This window comes from Tenrec ecaudatus, chromosome 12, assembly GCF_050624435.1.
Source record: "Tenrec ecaudatus isolate mTenEca1 chromosome 12, mTenEca1.hap1, whole genome shotgun sequence".
NCBI classification, from domain to species: Eukaryota; Metazoa; Chordata; class Mammalia; order Afrosoricida; family Tenrecidae; genus Tenrec; species Tenrec ecaudatus.
Window position 1 is genome coordinate 100,233,897 of NC_134541.1, and position 26,699 is coordinate 100,260,595.

Consider the following 26,699-nt stretch of genomic DNA (forward strand, 5'->3'; position numbering starts at 1 on the left):
TTTTCACAAACTTTTTGAAGTCCCCTCCTATGGAAATGTTGTGGTGGGTTCATGTGGTGTGGGGTACACCCTGCCTGGGTCCCCAGCCCACTCTCATTTCTGTGAGGCAGACCCTTGAGGCTCAGAGAGGGCTGGCATTGAACATGTGGTTGGCAACACTGCTGAGCACTCGGCAAGACAGGGGCAAGCACTGGGCTCTCCACTCCAATCTTTGTTTAAAGGTCAGGACACTAAGCTAATCGCACAAGTACTGTTTTATGAGGATAACTGATTGGAAAGCTTTCAGAGAGGTGTACTCTGAAATCATCACCATAATTACTTATCACTTTCAGAGGCTAATTTACAGGTGTTTTTCTGACCCTGATGGAGCCTGGGGGGCTGCAAAATGCATCCCCAGCCAAAATAGCATCAGCAATGGCCCAGTGTTCCTACAAAGGGGCTCCAAGAAATTCATAGGGAAATGCCACCACTATCTTTTCATTCTGTTCCACAAGGTTCCCTTGTGTATGCACCCCCCTTTAAATGACTCTATAAAGCCAATCGGAGCGTCTCCACTCCTCAGAAGAAGAAATGGGAGCTACAAGAACACGCAGCTAAAAAAACAACAGAGCTGGTACTCGGTGTAGACCTACCCGCTGGGCAGCCAGACCTGCTCTCCCTTCGCTCCTGCTTGATGACCTCATTTGGAGGTGCCATGGAGATAAATAGCTCACCAGAGGCCAGATATACTAACTCCCTGCAAGATATTACCAAGGACAAGCCTGATGGAGCTGCACTGAGGCAGCCAGAGCCCTGGAGCTAGAAGATCCACATGGAGACTCCTCCCAGCCCTAAGATGCTTCTACAATCACTGGAAACACAAGACTGTCCACCGACTGGCCAGTGATCTTCCTACATTTGGCATCATTGCATGTGTTTGTGAGTCTGAAGAGGACTTTATAGAATGGTATCAGACATATGGACTAATATCAGACTCAGGGACTTGATCTAGACTGGGCTGGAATGTTTTCTCAATATTCAATTGCTCTTGTATATAAAGCTCTTTCTTATACACAGATGAATGTCTATGAATTTATTTCTCTAGTCAACCCAGACTAACACAACAGGGTTTCCATCACCCAGAGACAAGGAAACAGAGGGATCTGCCTCAGGATGTGGGGAAGAGAAAAGTGCGCGGCAGTGCCCACAACAGCACTACTCCCAAGAGCCAAAGAGGGATAGAGTCTGGATGTCCACTCACGAAGGAAGGGACTGGTGAAGCATGGCCCACCCGACGGTGGTTGCTGCTCAGACAGGAGAAAAAAAGGCCCACTCCTGAGACAGCACATGCCTGTCAACACATGCTACTGCATGAAATTAAGCTGACACCACAAGGTATATCCTAGGGCCTGACAGGAAGCGTTTATAACTAGGGATACAGCAAGGCCAGCACTTAATAGTGGTGACCGGGGGCTGGGGTGGGGGAGGAGAGTACGGAGTTTCTGTTGGGGTGATGGCAAACAACTGGAAATAGACAGTGGCCAAAGTTAATATGGCTTCAGAGCCTCTTGATTTGTATATTAAAAACAACAACAAACTCACTGCCTCGAGTAAATTCTGACTCACAGCAGTCCTATATGACAGGGTAGAACTTCCCCTGTGGGTTTCTGAGACTAATTCTTTCTGGGAGTAGAAAGCCTCATCATTCTCCTGTGGAGTGACTGGTGGTTTCAAACTGCTGACCTTGTAACAGCCCAATTTGTAACCACGAAGCTACCATGGCTTCCTTTGAATGCATACGAATGGATTTGTATGCATTCATTGTTTTAAAAATCATTTTATTGGGGGCTCGTACAACTCGTTACAATCCCTCCATCCATCCACTGTGTCAAGCACACTTGCACGTTTCTTGTCTTCATCAATTCTCTAAACATTTACTTTCTACTTGAGCCCTTGGCATCAGATCCTCCTTTTTCTCCCTTCCCTCTCCCAACCTTCCTCCATCATGAACCCTTGATAATTTAGAAATTATTATTATTTCTTCATGTCTTACACTGTCCAATGTCTCCCCTTTACCCACTTTTCTGTTGTCCGTTCCCTCAGGGAGGGGGTTATATGTAGATTATTGTGATCGGTTCCCCCTTTCTCCCCCACCTTCCCCTTCCCCTCCTGGTATCGCTACTCTTATTGGTCCTAAGGGGTGTATCTGTCCTGGATTCCCTGTGTTTCCAACTCTTACCTGTACCAGTGTACATCCTCTGGTCTAGCTGGATTTATAAGGTAGAACTGGGTTCATGATAGTGTGGGCGAGGAAGCATTAGAGAACTAGAACAAAGTTGTATGTTTCATCGGTGCTACACTGCACCCTGACTGGCTTGTCTCCTCCCTGTGACCCTTCTGTAAGGGGATGTCCAGTTGCCTACAGATGGGCTTTGGGTCTCTACTACATACTCCACCTCATTCACAATGATATGATTTTTTTAAAAACAAATACTTCAGGTGCACATACTGAAGATGAAGTGCCGTGTGGGGGGCTACCCTGAGAGGCCCTCCTCTGCAGACACATCCTGCAGGGGCCAGGAGGGCACTACACATGTGTGAAAACCAGTCACCCAGATGCTGCAGCACAGTGGCAGGCACTGAGACAGAAAGAAGCCAGAGCAATGGGGCCAGAGTAAGGACGAAGACAGCGCCAGTCCAATGGCCAGCGGGAGGTGAAACCTGAGCAGAGACCTCATGCCAAGAGGGAAACAGAGAGGAAGAGCCTGAGGGTCAAGAGCAGAGAGGCGAGGCCCAGATGGCCAGAAGAGAGGGTGGTATCGGAAGAGGGTGGGGCAAAGGAAGAGAAAGATCACAGCGAGCCTGGGCTGGAATCTGACTTCAGTTGCCACAAGTCTCCCTGTTTGTTCCACTGTTAACACACTCAATCACTCCCACACTCTCAGACACTCACTCACATACTCTCTCACTCTCACCCCCCCACACACTCTCACATGCATTCACTCTCACACATCACAATCACTCACACGCATTCACTCTCACACTCACTCTCACGCTCACATAGACACTCACTCATACCCACACTCACTCTCTCTCACAGACTCACTCATTCACTCTCACACACCACAATCTCTCACACACACACACACACTCTCACTCTCACACGGAGACTCACTCACACCCACTCTCTCTCACAGACTCACTCATTCACTCTCACACACCACAATCTCTCTCTCACCCACACTCACTCTCACGCTCACATGGACACTCACTCTCTCTCACACTCTCACCTTCCTCCGTGCAGTCAGAGCAGCCAGGGCAGCTCCAGCTCTCACGGGGAAATGGCCACAGGCAGATGCCCCGCAGCTCTCAGAGCCTCTCGTACGTCACCCACCTTCACAGAGGCAGGCTCCTAACTGTCTGCCCTACCTTCTGGGAGCCTGGGGAAACTGAGGCCAGGGCAGAGCAAGAAGCTCCAGCGGGAGTGGGGCCAGGAAGGGCAGAATGTACAGTGCCCAGCAGTCCAGAAAGATCCCTCCCATCCTGTTTCCTCACTCCTTTGTTTCTGAAAGCCAACTTTCAAAGCTGCTCCCAAGCCGCCCTCATCTGTCAAGTCCCCACAACATCGTTACTCTGAGGGCCGCCAGCAGCAGCAGCCTGGCCCCGGCATTAATTGAAGAGATGCTGATGAGAGCTTGTGGCTTTAGACTCCATCACAAGGGAGGGAGACGTGGGTGGCTGGGGCAGATGATGACAGCGCATGTGACTAAAGGGGGTGGGGCAGACACTGTATTTGGAAAGACGCTGGCTGCAGAGGTGGGGGACACAGCCTGTGTGACAAGATGATATCCCCAGCTGGAGTTGAGAGTCGGCGCCAGGGGCAGTTTGAAGCCAACTCAAATTGGACCACAGGTCAGAAAGGATGGTGGAACCTCTGCTTCTATCACCAAAATGTCCTGCTGGCCCAGGGGCTCAAAGGACAGCAGCAGGACACTTGTAGCTCAACTCATCCTCTGCTGAGGACCTCCTTCAGGGGATCACAGGAGTCTGAGGGCGGCCCTAACTTCCTGAGGCTGACACGACAGAACCCTTTCCCGATTACCTGCAAGAGCATTGAGAGCTAGTGGGCGGGACCAAGTCACCAAGGTCAAGTTTTAGACCACCCACCCTCAGCCCACCTCAGCAGTGGAGAAGGATGCTGGCTAGCCCAGAGGAGGCCACAAATGCCAGTGTACATGGGCAGGTGGGGTGGGCGACTCAGCCGTGTGCCAAGGACAAACCCAAGGTCTCCTGAAATGAGAAGTTCAGTGGCCCCTGGAAGGAACACCTCTTTGTCAAGCTCTGGTTCTCAGGCAAACACAGCGGAGAACACTTGAGGAGAAGCCCAACAGCCAGCAAGGGTTGTACTTGGCTCACTTCCTCTCCTGTGTACCCCGGCGCCTGCTCCTCCCCTTTGCCTTCTTGGCCAGTGCCCATTCTCGGTGCCCTTCACCACACAGAGGCAGCAAGTAGCTAGGGGTGAGGAGTGAGCCCTCGTTCCCTTGAGTCATACATAGGTGGCATCCTTGAGAAGTAGGCACAAGCCCTTGAAAGGAGGCCCAAGTGCAGCTTCTTAAAGAGTTGTCTCCGGCAAGACTGCCTCCTGGTGCCTGGCACATGGAGGTGTTCATTCATATCTGGTAAGAGTACTGTGGGACTTAAATGAGCAACAATGGGGCTTCCGGTGCCCACACCTGAGGGCTTTTGCCAAGACCTGCCCCTAAAAGGTGACTCCTGGAGCAGGTGGCGCTGTGAGAAACACAGGAGCAGGAGACCGCTGCTGTCCAGGGCACAAGCTGCTTAACCACCTTGGTGCCAGCCCACCACGAAGCGACTGAAACTCAGCTCTTTCCTGATTTTACTTCCTTACTGTGCCCACCAAAGCAAGGCTATGCATGGGTAGAGAATTGATTTCTCAAAAGGTCTAGGGCACCTGCATCAGATTCGCATGATCTAGGTGTGTAGATCAAGAGCCCATCCCAAATCTACTCTTAGAGGCAGTGCCTGGGAAGAGGCTCCACAGGTGGAGGTGGTGGCTGTGGCTGTGGTTGTGGTTGTGGCTGGCTGTGGCAACAAGAACTTTCTAATGCAGAGAGCCAGGGATAAGGAAGAAATTACTTCAGCTGGAGCTCTGTCACTGATAGAAGTGCCATTTCCCTCAGCAATCCTCTCCTTCAAAAGAAAGGAAAGAGGTACTCGTGGCCTGCTTGTTGGGCTAAACGAGAGTGCGTTTGATCGTGCCTAGAGAGGCTAAAGGGGCTAGACATATAACAGTCCCTCTGAACATGAATGTAAGGAAGGACTGACCTACAAAATGCCAGGCACTGCAGAAGCAGCGATGAGAAAATGTGAGTAGGTGAGAAGACCAACACATACATCACTCAGCTATGACATGACCTCGGGCCATCACAGGGGTCCCTGCATGAAAGAGCACGAGTCCGAGGAGGCAGACATGGTGCACGCAGCACACAGCCCCAGCCTGCTCAGGGGGACAAAGCTATCTCCTCACAGCGCAGGAGTGGTGACTCTAGAGAGACGCTTTTGTCCCTGTCCATTCCGGGGAAGGTGGCTGTCCGCCTCCTGGTGCTCTCCATGCTGGTGTGTCATCAGCTTCCTTCTGCTTTGACTCTTCAGAGACTGACTCAAGACATGCCCTCTAACAAGCCAGCCTTGCTACGACAACCAAGAAGCCCATTCCCAAGGGGATTCGAACCACAGAGATGGCGGTCAGAATCTACAACACCTTCTCTAGCGAGCACCGTTCAATCTTCGGTGTTTGTAATTGTGATTAATGTTCCCAGTAGTCGTGGAATAATAACAACCAATCATTGACTCAGTATTTACTCTTCGGTAGGCACTCTGCTGCTTGGGGGTGGGGGTGGGCGGCTCACAAGCCATTTGAAAGATGAGGACAGTGAGGCACTGTCAGACTAAGAAAGGAACACAGGGCTGAGAGTGTAGCCTGGTTGAGCTGAATCCAGCGCTCTGCTGGGTGCACCATCCGGGCAGATACTCGAAGTCAGACTGCAAGGTCACATGCACTGCCAGGCTCTAGACATGAAATTCCCCAAGAACACAGACTGAGCCGACTCCTGCCAAGAGTCTCATAAGCGAGTCTTACAATATTACTAACGATTTAGCAAGAATGTGCAGTAGGATTTTCCATCTAATTAGTTTTTTGGAATCTTTCTAATTCACTCATATATCCACTCACCACATGATGAGGGGATAGAAGGAGACAACGCACGGCGGCCCCCCTCCCATAGCGGGGCTCCGGGGCTCACTCACCCTCAGCTGTCTGGCCTTCTCTTTTCAGCATCTGGACAGCGCCCACATACTTCTTCAGCTGGACTTTGAGCACCTCGTTTTCTCTGCAGAGGAAAGCAAGTCTTAGTTTAAAATTGGCAGGGCAGACCTGGGGCAGGGAAGCCGGAGGGACAGGAAGCCATCTGCTGTGTGTCTCGTGAGCATGACCTCGCCCTGTCCTGTTCCAGAGGTCAGTGCACTGGCCAGAAGACGTTCCGAGGGTGCATGTGGAATGCCTCCAGGGGCCGCTCTCTCCCCAGAGAGCTGAACAACGTTAGCTCTTGCTGATGTGGTTCTGCTGTCCAGTTGGTTCTGACCCTGGGCAACCCCTCGTGTGAGGGCAGAACTGCCCCAGGAGGTTTTCAAAGCCACCCAACAGGTCTTTTGGAAACACCACCGGGCCTGTGTTCAGAGGCACTTCTGGGTGCCTGCAGAGGGCCCGTCTTTCAGCTTGTAGTGAGGTACCACTAGCGTCAGGTTGGGGTGCTGACATGAAGTATGTGCTTGGACGGGTTAACGTGATCTCCTGTGAGGCGCCTTGTGACATTCTCCTTGGGTTCCTGAAGCAGTCATCTGGAGAATATCCATGACCTTCCTATAAGGAGCTATACGCACGGAAGGCTTACAGTTCTCTAAGCTCCGTGTCCAGTAGAGCTCAGAACCATGCCAGGTAATCCTTCTGAGGGTGGGCTCGATTCCAACTCCCATCTAAAGATGAGGAAACTGAGGCTGAACGATGAGCAACCACGGACAGAGTCCACAGCCATGACAGTGAGACTGTGGGACAAAATGCCTGCAATCCCACATTACCAAATTCACTGCCTAGACAGACACACAGATGGGGGACACACTCTCACCATGCTAAGTCTCAACTTGTTCCCAAAGAACAGACACTGGGATCTCACCGCATCAAGCATGAGGCTACGGGTTCACCCATTTGCTCTGCAATGGATTAAACACCCACCCAGTATCTGGTACAGTAACCCTGCACACTGCACCCCACTGTGTCAGAGGAATCTGGACACACAGAGGCTAGGATCTCTGTCCAGGGCACCCAGCAGAAATCCAACCTCTGTTCTCTCTGTCCCCCAAGCCCACGGGAGTCTTCTCCAGCTCCTTGGGAATTTAGACCTGATTTCTCACTAGCTACAGCCAGAAAGAAGTGATTCTGCCCGAGTTCCTGCCTCAGCCACTCAATGTCTTGAGCCCAAATCCTTGTGGACATGATTAAAAAAATAAACCCTACTATTCACTTAAGATTCTAACTCACAGTGACCCTACAGAACCAAATAAAACCACTCTTAGGCCTTCCGAGACGGAAAAGCTTTTATGAGAGTAGCTAGCCTCACTTTTCCTCCCCGGAGCAGCTGGTGGGTGGGACTGAGAGTTAAACCACCACACGACGAGGGTTCCTTTTGAAAATGTTAGAACGACTTTTTCTTTCTTCACAATAAAACGAGGTTAACGGTTGGGCTTTTTTTATATTAAAATAATATAAATGGTCCCTGAAAATTTTCTAGAAGGAATGCAGAACTCAGCAGAAACCCCAAGCCCTGAAATCCAGCAAGTTCCAATTCTTCTCCCATCCATACTTCATTGTAAGCAGAGGTCAACCCAGTCTCGGTTTCATGCACAGCCCAACGAGTTTATACCAAGGGAGGCCACACTGAGAACGGTTCTGGGGTTTGGTGATCTCACTCAACAGTTCACTGCAGCCAGTCCATCTGGTTGCCAGGCCTCAGGAAGGCGATGCTGCCTGGTCTCAAGACCAAGAAACGGGAATGCTCGTCACTGGCTCTCTCTGTCTATTTGCAGAGCATCAAATACCTCCAGGCCTACAGAGATGGCAATGTGCTGTGCATTTTCCTCTGCAACACTAGGCTTTAGCAGGAAAACAGGACCACCCAGATACAAACTGCGCTCTGCACTGGAGCGCTAGCAAAAACAAACCGCAGAGGAGTCCCTTAATTGTCCCTTCTTCTGGACAGCCTGCCACGGATGTCTCCATTGGCACCTGTTTTCTCTGCCAGTGGTGTGCGTAGCAAGTGTTTGAAACAGAGCCACTAACGAGCCCTGTGAAGGGAGAATCTTCCAGATGCCTGTGTGCTATGTAGCTGGTTTTCTCTTGATTTCTCCCACCAGTCTCCTCACCCATTCCAGTCTAGTCCCAGGCTCCACATTTGAATTCAGGTCACCTATTATCTGAAAACACAAGGCAGGAAGCAATTCGTATGCTTCCATTTGGCATAGCTTCAACAATGGTTCATGGAAGCAAGTCTTCAGAGAGAACAAAGAAGACAGGGCTCACGAAGGAGAGTGATGGGTACGTAGTACCCATGTCTGGCTGCCAGGACACTGCCCATGGTTCCCACCAGTCAGGTGGGTTCCTTGCCTTTGTCCCTGCAAACTCTGCTGCCAGGGTGGAAATGTTTCAGCCTTTCTTAGGGCTGAAATCAAACTTCTAATAGAGCGTGAAAGTGCCGGTTCCGACATCAGACCTGAGAGATAAAAAGAGCAGGGGACTTTTACTAGGAACCCAAGTCCCATCCAAAGGACGAGGTCTGTGGGAACGAATCCAACCACCCTCAGACAGGCACCTGCAGGAGTCATCCTGCCCACTCTGGGCCTAAGAATGCGCCCGTTGGCCCTTGGCAAGGAATTAACACTTTTGGGTCACAAAACCCCACGGATGTCACGTCAATTCCATCTTATAGTGGCCCTCCTGGACAGTGCAGACTGCTCCAAGATCCAAAGCTGTAGCCTTTACAGAAACAGAAGCAAACTGCCACCTCTTCCTCTTGAGGAGCCTCCCGCGGGTTCGAAACACTAACCTTTTAGTTAGCGGTCAATGTGCTTAACCACTGCACCATCAGAGCTTCTTTCCAAGATCAAACCCACTGCCGTGAGTCCACTGATCCTTAGGGTTTCTGCCTCCTCTCGCTCCCATAGAGCTGCTAGTAGTTTGGAACCAGCAGCTCTGCAGTTAGGAGCCCAGCCCTTAACTCTCTGCACCACCAGGACTTCTCTTTCAAGTCACCAAATCAATATCAAAGCCACTGCCATCAGGTTGATCCCCACACAGCAACCTGAGCTGGGACTCCCTACAGGAGCAGACAGCTTCATGTTTCTCCTGCAGAGTGGCTGGAGGTTTGAAAGGCCAACCTTGTAGTTAGCAAGCCATCACCTACCTGCCTAAAGAAGCACATCCATGAAGTCAATTCCAACTCCCCGCAGTGCCATACAAGGTTTCCAAGACTATAGGTATTCATAAGAGCAGACAGACAACTTCATGTTTCTCCTGAGGACCAATTGGTGGGTTTGAACCACAAAAGTTAGCAGCCCATCCCACTGTGCCATCCAAGCTAGGAACTGCTAAATACCCTCTGAGTGAAACTCCAACATGGGGCGGCTGGCTCATGGACTGCTCCGAAGAGGCACCTGCTCTTGGCCCCAAGACAAGATTATGCCCCCTCATCACCTTCACTTTTACCTTGAAGTAATGACCGATTCACAGAGCCTGAGAGAGTCTGTCTACCTGCATGCAGTTTCCCCAATGGTCACATCTGACAACGGCAAGACCAGAGAATGGACATGGGTACCACGTGCTTCTCCATCTCGAGTGTTAAGTAAGTCCTTTACTCGAACCCTTTGCCATAGTGTGCTTCTGGAGACGGATTAGACATCCTGAGCAGGCAGTCAGCCAGTAAACCAAGTGTAAGACATGCGGGACGGGGCTGTGGCCAGTGCGGGCTTTCTACTCCCTATAACAGTTATAATCTCAGAAACCTACAGGGACAGTTCTACCCAGTCCTACAGGCTCACTACGAGTCAGTGTGGACTCATGGCAGTGAGTTCTTTGGTCCCCTCCATTTGGTCACCGCTGTTGCTGTCTGGGGCCGTTCACTGAACCACAGTGACCCCATGGACCACAGAGGGAAACGCCACCCCACCTGTTGCCATCCTGACAATTGTATGTTGCAGCACATGGTGGCAGCCCCATGGCCTCTCATCTCAGGGGTCTTCCTTCCTCCTGACCCTCTCCTTTACCAAGCAAGATGCCCTTCTTCCAGAGACTGGTCTCTCCTGACAACCTGCCCAATGAACTCTTCTAAGGAGCATGTTATAAGCCCAAGAAAGTAACTGTGCATGGACTGCTGCGAGTTGGGCATATGAAAGGCTTGCTCATTCCCCGGAATCCCTCCATTCGAGCTAGAGTGAGAAGCCGTCCAAGGCAAGACTGCAGACAGGTATAGGCATACCTTTGTTACCAAGATGCTTACATAAACCCACCACATGGAGTCCTTTCAGACTTACCACGGCCCTGTAGGGTTTCCAAGATGATTAAATCTTAAGCAAAGCAGGCAGCTGGTGAGTTTGAACCGTCAACCTTCAGTTAACAGCCAAGCATTGGACCTCTGCACCACTAGAGCACTTTCTGATGTCTATTCAACACAAGACACTTTCCCATCTATCGCACATGAGCATCTGGCTCACAGTAGGGTACGCAGGTTTGAGACCTGTTTGAGGCCTGTGCTCTCATTTAATCTGCACATCAACTAGGCAAGGGGTTTGCTATTACCTCAGTTTACAGATGAAGAAACTGAGGTTCAGTGACTTATTGAAAACAGAAACTCACAGCTGGTACAAGACGGGGTCACAATCCACAGGTAAGTTTCCCAAAGTCCGTGTCCTCCCGCTGTCGGTCGCAGGCCTGGTTCATTTGAGTCACCACCACAACCTTAAGAAGCTGGTCTTATTGTGCTCAGTTTGGAGCTGGGAAAGCTGAGGCCAAGAGAGTTAGATTTCGTACTCAAACTTGGGGTTCAAACCTAAGTCCTTTGGCTCCAATTTCTCACATTGCTTCCTACAAACTAAGTAAAACAGACAAAGTTTAAAAGGACTTGAAAGAGTTCAAGTACGAGCCGGCACAAACACATCTGCAGCATCTCTTGGTTGGTTGGACTATTGGGTGAATGTGAGCATGATTGATCTCCCTAACCAGTCAGCTTTGCTCACAGAAGGGGACAAACATTTCCAGGGTTACACAAGTCAGGCCTCTGCTACCAACCCCATCTGGAGATCGTGGAAATGCAAGCTGGAGCCCACAGGTGAGCTTTAGGAAGTATGAATCAACAGCCTCAAGAACTGCAAATCTCTCAATCCAACCGCTCCACTGCTACGAAACCACACTCCGAAAACAACGAAGTCCCAAAAGCATCTGCCTGGGAGTTATGTGGATGTAAAAAAAAAAAAAAAAAAGAAAGAAACTGGTCACCAATGGAATGGCTGAAACTAGGGGAATAGGTAATTAACAAATTCCACACCAAACCCACTGCCATTGAGTTCATGCTGACTCAGCGACCCTCTGTGGGTTCTGTACTGTAACTGTTTATGGGAATGTCATGGCATATGTATCTGTAACAGAGAGGAGCCCACGTGCTGAAGTGGGTTAAGCATAGGGCTCCTAATTAAAATGTTGATGGTTCAAGCCCACCAACTGTCCTCTGTAGACAGGAGGGGCAGTCTGTTTCTGTAAAGCTTTACAGCCACAGAAACACCCAGGAGCAGTTCTGCTCTGTCCTATAGTCACAAAGACCCATAATCCACTCAACAGCAGTGAGCTTGGATTCGTTTTATTAGAAGATAAGGAAGCTGTCGAAATTATGATGAATCTGCATGTTTATTAATACAGATGGGATTTCAGAATGTTTCTGTTAGTGAATGCAGAAGATTGCAAAAGAAGTATACTTACTAGATAGTTCTTTCCATATATTTACATTGAAAAAAATACATATATCACAATGGTAAGTGTGCTCATCATTACTGTGTGGTAGAAGTAGGAGAAATTATGTCTTCAATTTTCTGTGAGCACAGTGAAAGAATTACTAAGAGTAAGATGATATCTGCCAGAAAACTCTACAGCTAGCATCGCACCAAGGTCCAATATTTGAATCTAGTTTAAATGCTTCCCCCCTGTGCCTGAGGACAAGTCAAGGGCGAGTGTTCTCACTCCTAGGAGTCAGCGTTGTGCTGGAGGTCAAGGCAATGCCAAAGGGTGTCAGGGAAAAGGGCAGCAATCAGACTGGAAAGGAAGAATTGAAACTATTCACAGATGGCATGACTGTCTACATAGAAAATCCAAAGGCTCTCTTTAAAAAAAAAAATTGCTCTTCAAACTAAAGCCTCGGGAGCCCTGAGAAGCCGGACGTGTTGGGCTGCTATCCCAAGGTCAGACTTAGTCCCCAAACCAACAGGAGCACTTCTACTGGCTCTAGAGGGTTGCTATGAGTTGGCACCGACTCAATGGCAGTGAGTTTGGTTTTGAGAACTAAAATGTGAGGTTTTCAAGGTCAGAGGATACAAGGTCAAATACAAAAATCAAATGTACCCTCTATGCTAAACCAGAAAAACAAACTTGCTGCCCTTGAGTCGATACTAATTCTTAGGGACACCCCCCTCCCCCATGGATTTCTGAGACTGTTTATGGGGGTAGAAACTGCTAGTGGTTTCGACTGCTGACCGCATGGATCGTAGCCCAACTCATAATCACTGAGGCACCGTGACTCTCTACCCTTTATGCTTGCAATGAGCAATTAGGAACCAAACTGTAAATGGAATCAACTGTAACAGCTCGCAAAGATTAAATACATAGACATAAATCGAATAAAAGATGTGCAGAAAGTGTATTCTAAACACTACAAAACACTGATGAAATAGAGCAAAGAAGAGTTAAGGAGAGATAAATACCAGATTTATACACTGGAAGGCTCAAAATAGTTGTCACTTACTCTTAAATAGATTTACAGATGAAATGCAAGCCCAGTCCGAATCCCACTGGGGTTTTGTATAGACACAGACTAGCTGATTCACAACACGTACAGAAAGGTAAAGAAACTAGAATGGCCAAAAACGTTTTGAGGAAGAAACACAAGTTTGAAAGACTCGTTCCAATCAATTTTAAGCTTTACTCTTGCCCAGTTTTTAAACTGGGTTGCTTATCAAATACATGGATTTCAATGTTTCTTCCAGCATGCCTTTCCTTTCTGCTAACTGCGTCTGTCAGAGAACAGTTTAATTAACCACCACATTCTTTCCTGTCGTGGACCACACTGTGACAGCCACACTCTGGGTCTATCTACACCCAGGTTAGCTAAAGACTGGCTCCTGTGTCCTCTTCTAAGAGGTTGCATTTTATTGTGTTGTATTCAGCTATGGAGGAGGAAGATGAGGCTGTCGACTTCCGTGAATAGGACCCTGTATAGGTTTCTATTGGTTGGAGTCAACTCAGTGGGCAGTAGGTTTGGGGCATGAGCCAATTAAGGCACAAACAGTTCAGTGCTTGACTGCTAGCTAAAAGGCTGGCAGTTCAAATCCACCCCAAAGTACCGTAAAAATCAGTCCGGTGCTCTGCTCTGGAGAGTCTGTGATGCTGTCCTCTGCTGCCCACGATGAGGCAGAGCCAACGCCAGGGCAACTAACACCCACAGGATCCCACTTGAGTCAGATGCTGTACACTGTAGGAGCTACAGAATGCGGTCTGGGCCTCTTTGTTCTTTTTTGACCCATGGAAGCCCAATTGTTCTAAGACCATTTGGTGAAATGAGTATCTTTTCTCCTTTAAATTTCCCTTGTACTTGGATCCATCTCAAGAGCATATTTGCATCCATCCATCCAAACATCTGCCACTTCATCTTGTGGACTAACGATATGGTGACATTAATTATGCTCAGTATGTTGTGCACGCCACTTTTCCAAAAGTCACCATTATCTTGATCCAAAATTTGCTCCGTGCCCCCTAAGCAATGGCTCCCTCCTGGATCTCTGCTTAGAGCAGCCGTTGCTCAATCACCTTTCTTAAAAGCGAAAAAGGAGCACTACTGAAAGGCAACACATTCTTGTGGGCTGAGCAGCAAGGGCGGGGTGGGAGGGGGCTGCTTCAGTGTCGCTATAAGAAAGCATTCATTCGTTCTCACCCATTCCTTCATCCAGCAGGCAGCTAAAGAAGGCCAGGCAATGATGCGGGGGCTGGAATGCAGCAGCCAAAAAGGGAAGGCACCCTGCTTTCGTAGAGCTTCATCCACTCCTCTATTTTTAAATTTTATTGCATGACATGGTTTTTAAAAGCTTGAGGGAAAATGTCACCACCTTTTCATTCCATTTGTCCACGAATTTTTGAAGCACCATTGTATTGGTATTTCTCTGTTTGCCCCAGTTCCGGGAACTATCCTTGAAGAATAAAGCAAGACTCCGTGCCACTCCTCCAGCCAACAAATCAGACCCAATTGTCAGACCAAGTCCCCAGAGGTCACTCTGCTCTAGGTCTTGGTGATCTTTGGATAGCTTTCTAGAGGTTCATTTAATACTATTACAATGATGATCCTAGACATTTTAAAATACAAACAAAAGGTTGGAGCACAAAGACTTTGCAGTCACATCCCCTCACAGAAGGGTCACAAGGAAGGGGCGACCAGCCAGGGTGCATTATAGCATGGGCAAAACACACAACATTCCTCCAATTCTTTCATGCTTCTCCAACCCCTACTCCCACCCCCCACTATCATGACCCCACTTCTAACTTACAGATCCAGCTGCACCGGAGCATGTACACTGGTACAGATAAGAGCTCTTGACACACACAATCCAGGACAGATAAATCCCTCAGGAACAATAATGGGAGTAGCAATACCAGGAGGGTAGGGGAAAGGTGGGGGGAAACGGGAGAGATGAAAAAAAATCGATGGCAATAATCAACATATAACCACCACCACCACCACCCCAAGGGGGATGAACAACAGAAATGTGAGTGAAGGGAGACAGCGGAAGTGTAAGATACGAAAATAATAATTTATCATTTATCAAGGGGTCAGAGGGTAGGGGGAGGGAATGCGGGAAAAAGAGGAGTTGATAGAAAGTAAATTCAGAGTAAAGCTCAAATAGAAGGTAAGGTTTGGAAAAGAATGATGGCAACATATGTACAAATATGCTTCAGACAACTGATGTATGGATTGTTTTAAGAGCTGTAAGAACCCACAGTAAAATGATTTTTTTAAAAAGACTGCAGTCTTGGAGGTTTGCAATGTAGCAGGAGCAATTACAATGAACAGCAGCAACCTCGCCTGAGGGAGGTACATGGACTGAGGGACTATCATGAGCTCTGGTTGAAACTTGGGTCCAAACCTCCGCTCCTGTCCTTACCAGCTGCTCGGTGCCATCTCGGCAGCAGCAGCAGCAGCCGCATCTCCCACTGAGCCTGGGCTCGGCGGCATCCAGTATGTTCTCTATGTTTCTGTGGTAGGCAGCCTCCAAGAGGTCCCCGTGGTTGCAGCCCCCTGGTTCACACTCATGTGCCGTCTCCACACACTGAACATGGCTGGGTTTACTATTTGCTTAACAGCCAAAGTGACGGTCGCCACGTCTAAGACTGGGTTGTTTTAAAGATGGTAGGAGGAAAATGTGGAGCACAATTTCATATTGCCAGCAGAATCCAGACTCTCTGAATCCGTTGAGGCTAGATAAACCATCATACAGAACTATCTCCTAAAGTTTTCTTTAAAAAATAATATAAAAAGGTAGCTTAGTTTTGTGAGTATTGTGCGTTGAGTACTGCGCTCTGTTAAAGACTCGTTCCTGTGCGGTCAAATGGACAAAGGCAGCTGGAAAGCTTAGGGGACAGTGACTGGAAAGTAACACTGTCAGTGGAGAGATTGTTGCCTAACTTGAAGGCTATGGCCAATGTCACTTGCGGAAATGGTGGGTCTGTATATTTTCACTAAGATTTTTTCTTTGTAAGGTTTTTTGTTTGGGGCGTTTTGGGGGGTAAGTTTTTAAAAAGACAAAGGCTTCCATCTTTGCGTGTTCTTTGGCTTGGGCTCACTCTGACAGCCTCCAGCGTGTTCTCGCTCTCTGATGGCCAGCTGTCACGTCAGGGGGACACATAGGCAACTGTGGAGAGGCCAGCATGGAAGAGAATGAGGACTGCCAGCAGGAAGGGTAGTGAGGATGCCAGGACCCCTGCCAAGTGGAGCCTCAGAAAGAAAGTAGCCCACAGTCCAAGTCCACCCCACCTCCGCCTCCTGAGAGACTCCCAGCGAAGACTACAGCGAAGCTGGAGCCAGATTCCAGGCTAGGTTGTTTTCATCTGTGAGTTTGGGGCTAATTTGCTCCACAGCCAAAGGTCACTTTGCTCTTGTTAGCTTGCCATGGAGTCTATTTCAACTCCTAGGCACTCCACAAGACAGAGCAGAGCTGTGGGGGGTGGCGGGGTATAGGAGGTGTCCAAAAGCGACATAGTGCTTAACTTTTGTACCACTAGGACTCTTTAATAGAGTGTGTTAATTCATTTAGACCGTACAACAGCCCTATGGGGTTATTTACATCCCCCATTTTGAGTGTGGGAACACAGAGGTAAAAATTAGAGAAAAGACAAATAACTGAGGCAAGGTCATAAAATTTCTCTATCTATTCTCATTCTCCAAGCTAACAATGCTTGAATAATTTCACATCTCACCAAATATCCACAAGGTAAATGCTACAACTCTCAACCCCCAAGTCAGAATTGACTCGATGGCAGTGAATTTGAGAGTAAGGAGAGTAAGAGCTGCTATTAAAAGTCTGTAATTCTCTGTGCCACACTATGTAGCAGGCATAACTCTAGCAACAGGAAGGGAAGGGTAGCAAGACAGACCAGGTCCTGCCCTCACCAAGGTTCCACTCACAAAGGGGAGGAGGTGAGACCAGTCACGACAATGCAGCAGTGTTTCATGCAATAAGACACACCACACAAAATCAAGCCAGGCCAAGAAATAGCAAGTGAGGAAGGCTTCAGGCAAGGTAGACCCAGAGGCAGTTGTTCGAAGAGAGAACAAGGCAGTACTGCATGGTTTCAAGGGGAAAGCTGTGGGCCAGGCTTGCATCTTTCCGCCATGTCCGACAATTTTTACACTGATAAAATAGTCCGAGAAACTGGAGCACATGAAGAACATGGCATCTGGACATGAGGAAGACCCGTTAACAACCTGCCAGACAGGCGACACCACCTTATCTGATGAAAGTGAAGAGGGCTCAGAGTACCTACTGAAAAACAACTCCTGATTACACCTCAACATAAAGAAAATGAAAACCCTCATAATAGGTAGGAAGCTTGGGTACTAAGGGGTTGTCCCTGAAAACCCACCATAAGGAAAAGGGACTCAAAGACATGTACATGCAAACATATATAGGAGGATGGGGAAATAGATCTGTGTCTATATTTATAGGTTAAGTATTAAGGTGGCGGAAGGACCTTGGGCCTCTACTCAAACACTCCCTCAATGCATGAATACTTCCTTTTATTAAATTGGAACTCTATGATGCTCACTCTCCCGACACAACTGCTGAAGCCAAAGTGGGTGAACAAGTAAATGTGGTGAAGAAAGCTGATGGTGCCCAGCTATCAAAAGAGATAGTGACTGGGGTCTTAAAGGCTTGAAGATAAACAAGCGGCCATCTAGCTCAGAAGCAACAAAGCCCACATGGAAGAACACACCAGCCTGTGTGATCGAGTGGTCCCGAAGGGATCAGTTACCAGGCATCAAAGAACAAAAAATCATATCATTGGCTGCACACCTCCATGATAGGATCGCTGAAGACAAATGGGTGCATAAGCAAATGTGGCGAAGAAAGCTGATGGTGCCTGGCTATCAAAAGAGTTAGTGTCTGGGGTCTTAAAGGCTTGAAGGTGAACAAGCGGTCATCTAGCTTAGAAGCAAAAAAGCCCACATGGAAGAAGCACACCAGCCAGTGCGATCACGAGGTGCCAAAGGGACCAGGTATAAGGCATCATGCAAAAAAAAAAGAGATATGTATGTGTGTATCTATATATATATATGTATATATTTATACCATATTGAATGAAGGGGGAAGTGCAGAGTGGAGACCCAAGGCCCAAGTGTTGGCCACTGGAGATCCCCTCATAGAGGGGTTTAGGAGAGGAGATGGGTCAGTCAGGGTGCGAGGTAATACCGATGAAGAACACAGCTTTCCCCCAGATCCTGGATGCTTCCTCCCCCAACTACCATGATCTGAATTCTACCTTGCAGGGCTGGATAGGGCAGAGGTTGTACACTGGTGCATATGGGAGCTGGAGGCACAGGGAATCCAGGGTGGATGATACCTCCAGGACCAAGGGTGTGAGGGGCGATGCTGGGAGAGTGGAGGGTGAGTGGGTTGGAAAGGGGGAACGGATTACAAGGATCCACATGTAACCTCCTCCCTGGGAGACAGACGGCAGAGAAGGGGGGGAAGGGAGACTCCGGATAGGGCAAGATATGACAAAATAACAATGTATAAATTACCGAGGGCACATGAGGGAGGGGGGAGCGGGGAGGGAGGGGGAAAAAAAAGAGGACCTGATGCAAAGGGCTTAAGTGGAGAGCAAATGCTTTGAGAATGATTGGGGCAGGGAATGTATGGATGTGCTTTATACAATTGATGTATGTATATGTATGGATTGTGATAAGAGTTGTATGAGCCCCTAATAAAATTTAAAAAAAGAAAAGGGAAAAAGAAAAAAAAGAAAATGATTAGGGCAAAGAATGTACAGATGTGCTTTATACAACTGATGTATGTATATGTATGGATTGTGATAAGAGTTGTATGAGCCCCTAATAAAATGTTTAATAAATAAAATGGTCGGGAAAAAAAAGGAAAAGGGACTTTCCTACGAGATCAGGCATCTTCTAGAGGCTACAGGTTAAGACATGTGCAGTAAGGACCAGTCACTTACACACACCCATCCAAAGCCTGGAGAAGCACAGTAAGGGCCAGTGATGTCATGTATCTCAGTCTCTCAGTCTCTCTGTCTCTCTGTCTCTCTCTCTCTCACACACACACACACACACACACACACACACACACACACACACACACACAACTTGAGCACATCCACGAAGAAGAGCCCATGCGATTGTGTCAACTTGAGGGTATTATGAGTGAAGGGGTATAGTCTAGCCTGTCAATCAGTCACAGCCAATGATGTGTGGGCATGGCCATCTCATGAGAATTCTGGGAACTTCCTCTCTTCCTCCCCGGAAGTGAGACACACTCTCTCTCTGCTTCACATTCCTGTTGACAATCCACATGGAGCCAGACTGATGGCAGCCCTGGAGATGAGTCCACCACCATTGGCTCCATAGGACTGTCCACCCACCATGGTGGCTGTGGTATTCCTGAATTAAGTCAGCATCATTACATGTGACTGCGTGAGTCTAAAGAGGAATTTATGGACTGGTATTGGACATATGGGCTAGTATTGGACTTATAGACTGGATCTGGACTAGGATGGGGTTATTTTCTTAATATACAATTTCTTTTTCATATAAAACTTTTTCTTACACATGAGTGCCCTTGGATTTGTTTCTCTGATAAACCCAGACTAATAGCCCACCAACACCCACAAACACACCCTCCAAGTGGATACGGGAAGAGACCAGTCAAGGTGGGAGTCAGTAAGGGACATAGCCTCAAGTGGTCTCCTTCCACCCATCTCCTCTATCACCAGATGGCTAGTCCTTGTGTATGAGAATGTACTATTAAAAGTTTGCTTTAATTCATAAAAGATTACTTTAACTACCATTAAGCTTCTGCCATGTGAATTCTTTCCACATCAAGAAGCAAGAATTGAGGGAAAGCATCTCATAATCTAAAACTCACACTGGATCAAGAAGCAACAACATGATATATGGAGGGAAAAAAACCCCAAAGTTGCCAACAATTTCAAGTTATTTGGATTCACAATCAACACCCATGAAAGCAGCAGTCAAGAAATCAAATTATGTGCTCTACACGGGTATGATGTTGCTGTTATTAGGCACCATCAAGTAAGTTCCAACTCATAGTGAGTCTACGCACAGCAGAATGAGACACCACGCTGCCCTGCACCATCCTCACTGGGCAAATCTGCTGCAGGAGGCCTCTTTAGAGTGTTCAAAGTCAAGGTGTCACCGTGAGGACCAAAGTACACCTGACCCAAGACATGGAATATTTAGTCCCCTCATGTGCATGCAAAAGCCAGAGTGGACAAGGAAATGCGAAGAATCGATGCACTGGAATGGTGTTGGTAACGAATACTGAATGCGCCATAGACTTCCAGAACAAGCCCGTCTGTCTTGGAGGAGGTACCAGCAAACACTCCTGAGGACAGCCAGTGTTCATCTCACATATTTTGAACATGGTGTTCAGAGGCCAATCCCTGACAAAAGCCATCATGCTTGGTAAAACAGAAGGTCAGCAGAAAAGGAAGAAGACCCTCTAGCAGATGGATGGACACAGTGTCTGCCAACAGTGACCTCGAACATAACAAGTGTGAGGCTGGCGCTGGCTCTGGTCTATTCTGTGCACAGGGTCACGATGACACACAGTCTGAGAAGGCCTTTCTGAAAGGTGCCAGAATGAACAAAGAAGCCCTCCGTATGAGAGTTGAGGGATGTCCTCTGGGTTCTTAAGAGAGAACTTGAGGAACAGGAGGTAAAGAGGGCGGTCGTAAAGTACAGACTGATTCTGGACATCTGGGTCCCGACCCCTGAATGTCTTTCTTTCTTTTTTTTTCATGGAAAACTCTATTATATTTATTTCCCTTTAAAATATCACTTAGTTAGGGCCTAGAAAAGTATAACAATCCATAAATCAATTATATCAAGCAAACGTGTACATGTTGCCATCGTCATTTTCAAAACATTATCTTTCTACTTGAGCCCTTATTATCAGCTCCTTTTTCCCCCTCCCTCCCTCATGAGCCCTTGATAAAGTTTTTTTCCCCCATATCTTACACTGTCTGCTGTATCCCTTGACCCACATTTCTGTTATTCGTCTACCTCGGGATGTGGGGGAAGTTATACATCCATCATTGTTATCGGTTCCCCTTTTATCCCCCTCTACTTCCCACGTGGTGTCGTTATTCCCATCTGTCCTGCCTTCCATGTGTCGAAAGATCTTATCTGTACCGATGTACATACCCCAGTCCAGGAGGATTTGTGAGGCAAACTGAGGTCATAACAAGCTCCGGTGCGACGCCGACACTGCTGGCCCTGGGATCCCATTTTGAGCATCAAGGTGCTGGGCACAGGGAAGGGGGAAGCTCCCTGGAAAATTCAAGCCAGCATGATCCCAGGACGCATGGGATAGGAAGGCTAGAGAAAGCCAGGAGTCTGCCTGTCCCTGTTCTGTAAGAAAGACAGCCAGGACCACGTTTACACATGCTCAGTGGGGAGTAGAAAGAAGCCAGCTGGGGCTTTGGCAACAGGGAGGGAGGAGGCTGCGGCAGATACCCAGATGAGAAGCAGCAAGGTCCGCTCGGGGGCAGTGGCAGAAGACGGCAGCAGCAGCAGTGGGCTAAGAACGGCTCAGGCAGTACTCACTGGTTGTGACATCTGGGCTTCAAATGGCTCCTTCCAGTTTGACCTCCTCCTGAGACTTTGCCTTTCCCCAGTTATACTTCACCAGAACCTACATTTTAGCCAGATTCACAAGGGATCTTTATATCCATGTAAGAATTGGCTGGAGAGCTCCTTAAACGGTAGATTAGGATTCAATAAAACTGGGTTACCAAACAACCAAATCCACTGCCATCAAGTTGGTGCTGACTCACAGCAAACCTATAGGACAAGGCAGAACTATTTCTGTGGGTTTCCCAGACTGGAACTCTTTACAGAAGGAGACGGCCCCAGATTTCCCCAATTTTCTCCCAAGGAGTGGCTAGTGGCTTTTGAACTGCTGACCTTGCACTTAGCAGCCAAATCTCAGCAGGGGATCAAACTAGAGTGGAGACCCATGCACAATGCTGCCCAGTCCTATGTCAGCCCCATGGGCAATTGTGCAGCAAATTGTTGTGATTCATAGGGTTTTCACTGGCCAATTTTGGGAAGTAGATTGCCAGGCCTTTCTTCCTAGTCCAACTTAGTCTGGAAGCGCTGTCAAACCCATCCGGCCTCATAAAAACACACAAGCTTCCAGTGAGGGAGGGTGGTGGCTATGCATGAAGGGCATTGGCTGGGAACCAAATCTGGGTCTCCGCATGGAAGCTGAGAATCCCATGAAACTGACCTCATTGCTCTGGGGGCTTCCAAATAGCTTTGCTGACTCCCCTCTCCCTCACCTGCTGCCTACCCCGGCAGCTGGCCTTCAGAGCTTCAGGGAAAGCAAGCAAACCATCAGGTAGGTAGCCAGCTTTGAGAGCATGACTGCAATAATTAATGTTTGTGAGTCACAGCAATTACGCCTGCCCCAGTGTCAGACAAAGCCACCGCAGCCTGACAGCACAGCTCACGGGGGGTGAACTACCACCACCACTAACTGTCTAGGAAGCACGCTAGGGACTGGCAGGCATCCAGACGCCCCAGCAAGACACGCTCCCAGTGCCGGGGCTTTCCCTGGCCAGACTGAAGCTTGGTGTGAGGATGACTCAGATCCACACCCCGGATGGGTACCAAGCAAATACTGACTACAACCACACTTGAGCACTCAAAGAGCAGGATGAAGTAACTCAGTTATCCAAAACCTGGCCAACTATCCTCAAGCAGCCGCCAGCAGGCGGCAGGAACTCACTGCCATAGAGCAGGGGCAGACTCGGGACAGGGTAGAATGCCCCTGCAGTTGCAGAGACTGCACCTCTTCAGGAGCGGAAGGCCTCATCTTCCTCCCATGGAGTGGCTAGTGGTTTGAATTGCTGACCTTGAGATTAGCAGCCCAACTGGTTACTACTACGCCACCATACATCTCCTATCTTTGTAGTGTGTGGGAATTGTAGTGCCTAAGAATTCAAGCAGAAGAAAACAGACAATTCCCCACCTGTGCTTATTCCCCTGGGTGTCCCCTGGCCCTGACCTCCATCCTACTCCCCTTATGGAGCAGGCAGGATCCAGCTCCTCGGACCTGTTCTTATAATGAGAGAAGCCTACGTAGCCCAGACTAAAGCAAACCTCGGCCACTGGGTCAACGTTTTGACTCATCACAACCCTGTAGGGCAGAGCAGAAGTGCCCCACAGGCTTTCCCAGCTGTCCCCTCCACAGAAGCAGTCTGGCACCCCTTGCTCCCAGGGGGCAGCTGGGGGGCTCACATCGCAGTTAGCAACTGAGCACGTGAGCACTGCATCTCTAGGGCTCTTGCAGATGAAGGCACGCCTGCGCACCGTCGGAGCCTTGGGCTCCATGGAGTTGCCGTGCAGGCAAGCAAACAGCTGCTGCTCCTTTCCCGAGAGCCACGCGGCACCCGATGGCGATGAGAACCAGCACTTGCTGAGGGCTCGCACCACGCAGTCTGCCTCAGGTGTCCTTGCTAGCGCGAGTTTCCAGAGAGCCACTTTACAAAGTAGGTGTGCTCACTCAGGCACAGGGAGGCGCATGCCGCGACCGATAGGATGGAGTCCAACTGCCTCCCAGAGAGCTCCCCAGGCTGTAATCCTTATTTTATTAACTTATCAATGCATCACTAATGAGCATAATGGATAAATGAGCAGACCGCCTCAGTTTTCTCCTGCACAGTGGCTGGTGGGTTCAAACCACAGGCCTTTCAGTTAGCAAACCAACACTTAACCTATGGCGTCACCAGGGCTCCTCCAGTCAACAAACCCTATGAGGCAGTTCTACTCTGTCACTTGGGGTCACTAGGAGAGACTGACAGCACAGCCACCACCACAGGTAACACCAGTAAGTGGTGCCATTGTCCACACTGGACCAGATGAGCTCAGAGCGGCTGGGGACTGGCTAAGGCTCCACAGGGGTGTCAGTCAGTCAATAGCTGAGTAACTCCACAGCCCCCACTAGCTAGGGTCCTCCCAGTTATGGTCACCAGATGGAGGTGCTCATTCAGGGAGCATCCCCCCACCTCCCCATCTTTTCTCAAGGGTTCAGTCTAGAGCCACCGGGACCAGGTTCAATCATGTAACTGCATGTACTGCAGACAATGGGCATGAGGTGTCTCGCTGCAGGACAGAGGGACAGGTCTGTCAGGCAAGGAAGATCCATGAAGACGCTGTGGTGACCACCTGGAACTCCAGGTACCACTGTGAACTCAGGAGGCTCCTGCTGGACAAACTGGGGACAGGCAGAGGAGCAACAGCATGCGAAGTAGTGGATTCAGAGGGTGTCTCCGCAGCGGGGACAGAAGGGCCAGGAGCAGCTCAGCAAACAGAAGTGGACTTGCTCGTGGTTTCGGAGAGGCCAGAGCCAGCCGCCGGCTCGAAGGACAAGTGTTCTGTGTCGGTTAGTTCTGGGGAAGGTTGTCATCTCGTTCTACCTTTGGTTCATGTAACCAGTCCCTGTTCCTGTTCTTTACATTGCTGCCTGCTTGCCTCCGTGGCTAATCTGCCCCAAAGGTGAATGGAATGTCTTACAACACATCCTCCACCAAGAGCCCTGGTAGCGCAGTGGGCTACACATTGGGCTGCTAACCACAAGGTCTGCAGTTCAAGCCTACCAGTCACTCCATGGGAGAAAGATGAGGCAGTCTGCTCCCACAAAGATACAGTCTCAGATACCCAGAGGGGCCGGTCTATACAGGGGTTTGTAATACATATTTGGGGGACACCATATAATCCCTAACAGAGCTAATGGTAAATAAATGCAGGTCGGGTGCATAATGGGGTGATGACAGCACCTCCAACTGCCTCCCAACAGAGTTCAAGCAAAGGGGCCACAGCAAGCAGTCTCCCAAAGGAAGAGGGTGGTGAGCCACCTGAACAAGGAGGCAGAGGCACCAGCCGGGAGCGGGAGCAGGAGCGGGAGCGGGAGCAGCAGCGAGGAGCACCGCGCCCCCCAGGAAGGGCAAGCCGGGAAGACAATGTGTCTCCTTCAAAACAGAGCCCTGGACGCGTGCCTGTGGTTATAATCCCTTTTGGGAATAGAATGTGCTTGTTTTGTGAATAAGGCAGGGTCAGTGTAAAGTGTATCTTAAGAGGATCTCTTCTGAGATGTACACAAGAGATTAAGATGGGGAAAACGAATGCCAAACCTCAAGGAGATCTCCAAGGACCTTCCAGCACAGAGCCCAGAGCGAGACAGCCCACCGTGGAGCTGACACCAGAATCCTAGACTGCGGGGAAGTTAAATGAGGGTTTATCATTGTAGAATCTCGGGTACAACAGCACTGGAGAATGAAGACAGGGACTCCTACCAAAGTCACAGCCGTGGAGTCAATGCCGACTCTCAGCGGCCCTATAGGACAGAGCAGCACTTCCCCTGTGAGTTTCCAAGACTGTCACTCTTTACTCAAGTAGAAAGTCCGGTCTCTCTCCCTCAGAGTGGCTAGTGGTTTGAACTACCTATCTTGCAGATCGCAGCCAAACACACAACCCACTATGCCACCAGGATCCTGACGAAATTCCTCCCAGAGAGGCATAGACCAACTCTCATCATAAGGAAAAGCAAAAGAAACCACACCGAGGGGAATTCTTGCAAAACACCCCCACCACACACACATCAGATGACCTGTAGTCTGCAAAAAACATCAAGGTCATGAGTGTCAGAGAGTGAGAAATGGTTCCTGCCTGAAGAGGCACACTAAGTAATCACAGCACACCCTCCTTCACGCAAGCATTCTTCAGGGAAGGCACTTTCAGGCCAACGGGTGCAAGATTAATGTTACAAGGTGTGGTAGTGACAAAATTTCATGTCACCTTGATAAAAGAGTGAAGGGGTGGAGTCTAGCCTGTCAATCAGGTCACAACCTGGTGATCCCTCCTGTGGGCATGGCCTTCTCATGAGGATTCTGGAAACTCCTTTTCTTCCTCTAATTCACCTTCCTGTTGACAAGCCACATGAAGCCATGCTGATGGCAGCCAGAGCCCTGGAGATGCTCCACTGCTATTGGAGCCACAGGATCTTCCACCCACCGGCCTGTAATCTTCCTGCATTCAGCATCATTGCATGTGCTGCGCGAATCTGAAGATGGATTCATGGGCTAATATTGCACTTATGGGCTAATATAGAGCTTATGGACTTGATCTGGACTGGACTGGGATGCTTTACTGATGCATAATTACTTCTGATAAAAAGCTCTCGCTTACACGTACATGAGTGTCAATGATGTCTTTCTCTAGTCAACCCGGTCTAACACACGGGGAGTGCTGGCAGCTGGCAACGAGTTGGTTCTGAGTCAGGCAGTCCATGTGACGGAGGAGAGCTGCCCCAGGAGTCCTGCACTCGCACCTTTATGGGACCAGCAGGCCAGATTTCTGTTGCTGGGGAGTTGCTGGTGGGTTCGAACCACCAACCTTTCCATGGGCGCCGGAGGGCTCTGCCTCTTCTGGTCTGAGGACAGGTGGTAGAAGTGGAAGCATGTGGATGTTGTCACTGAGCTGGTGAGAACCAGCTAGGAAGGAGACGGTCTTCTTCAGGGGCAGTCA

The 26,699-nt window shown here is 49.0% G+C and overlaps 1 protein-coding gene across 1 annotated transcript in view; it reads right to left on the reverse strand.

The window, feature by feature from the left end:
* The window catches only part of SNX29 (sorting nexin 29), a 499,345-nt gene that overhangs the window by 285,157 nt on the left and 187,489 nt on the right, over window positions 1–26,699 (reverse strand). The window contains exon 14 of the mRNA XM_075564274.1: window positions 6,307–6,389. Coding sequence (XP_075420389.1) covers window positions 6,307–6,389 — 83 coding nt within the window. The remainder of the gene's footprint in view (window positions 1–6,306; window positions 6,390–26,699) is intronic.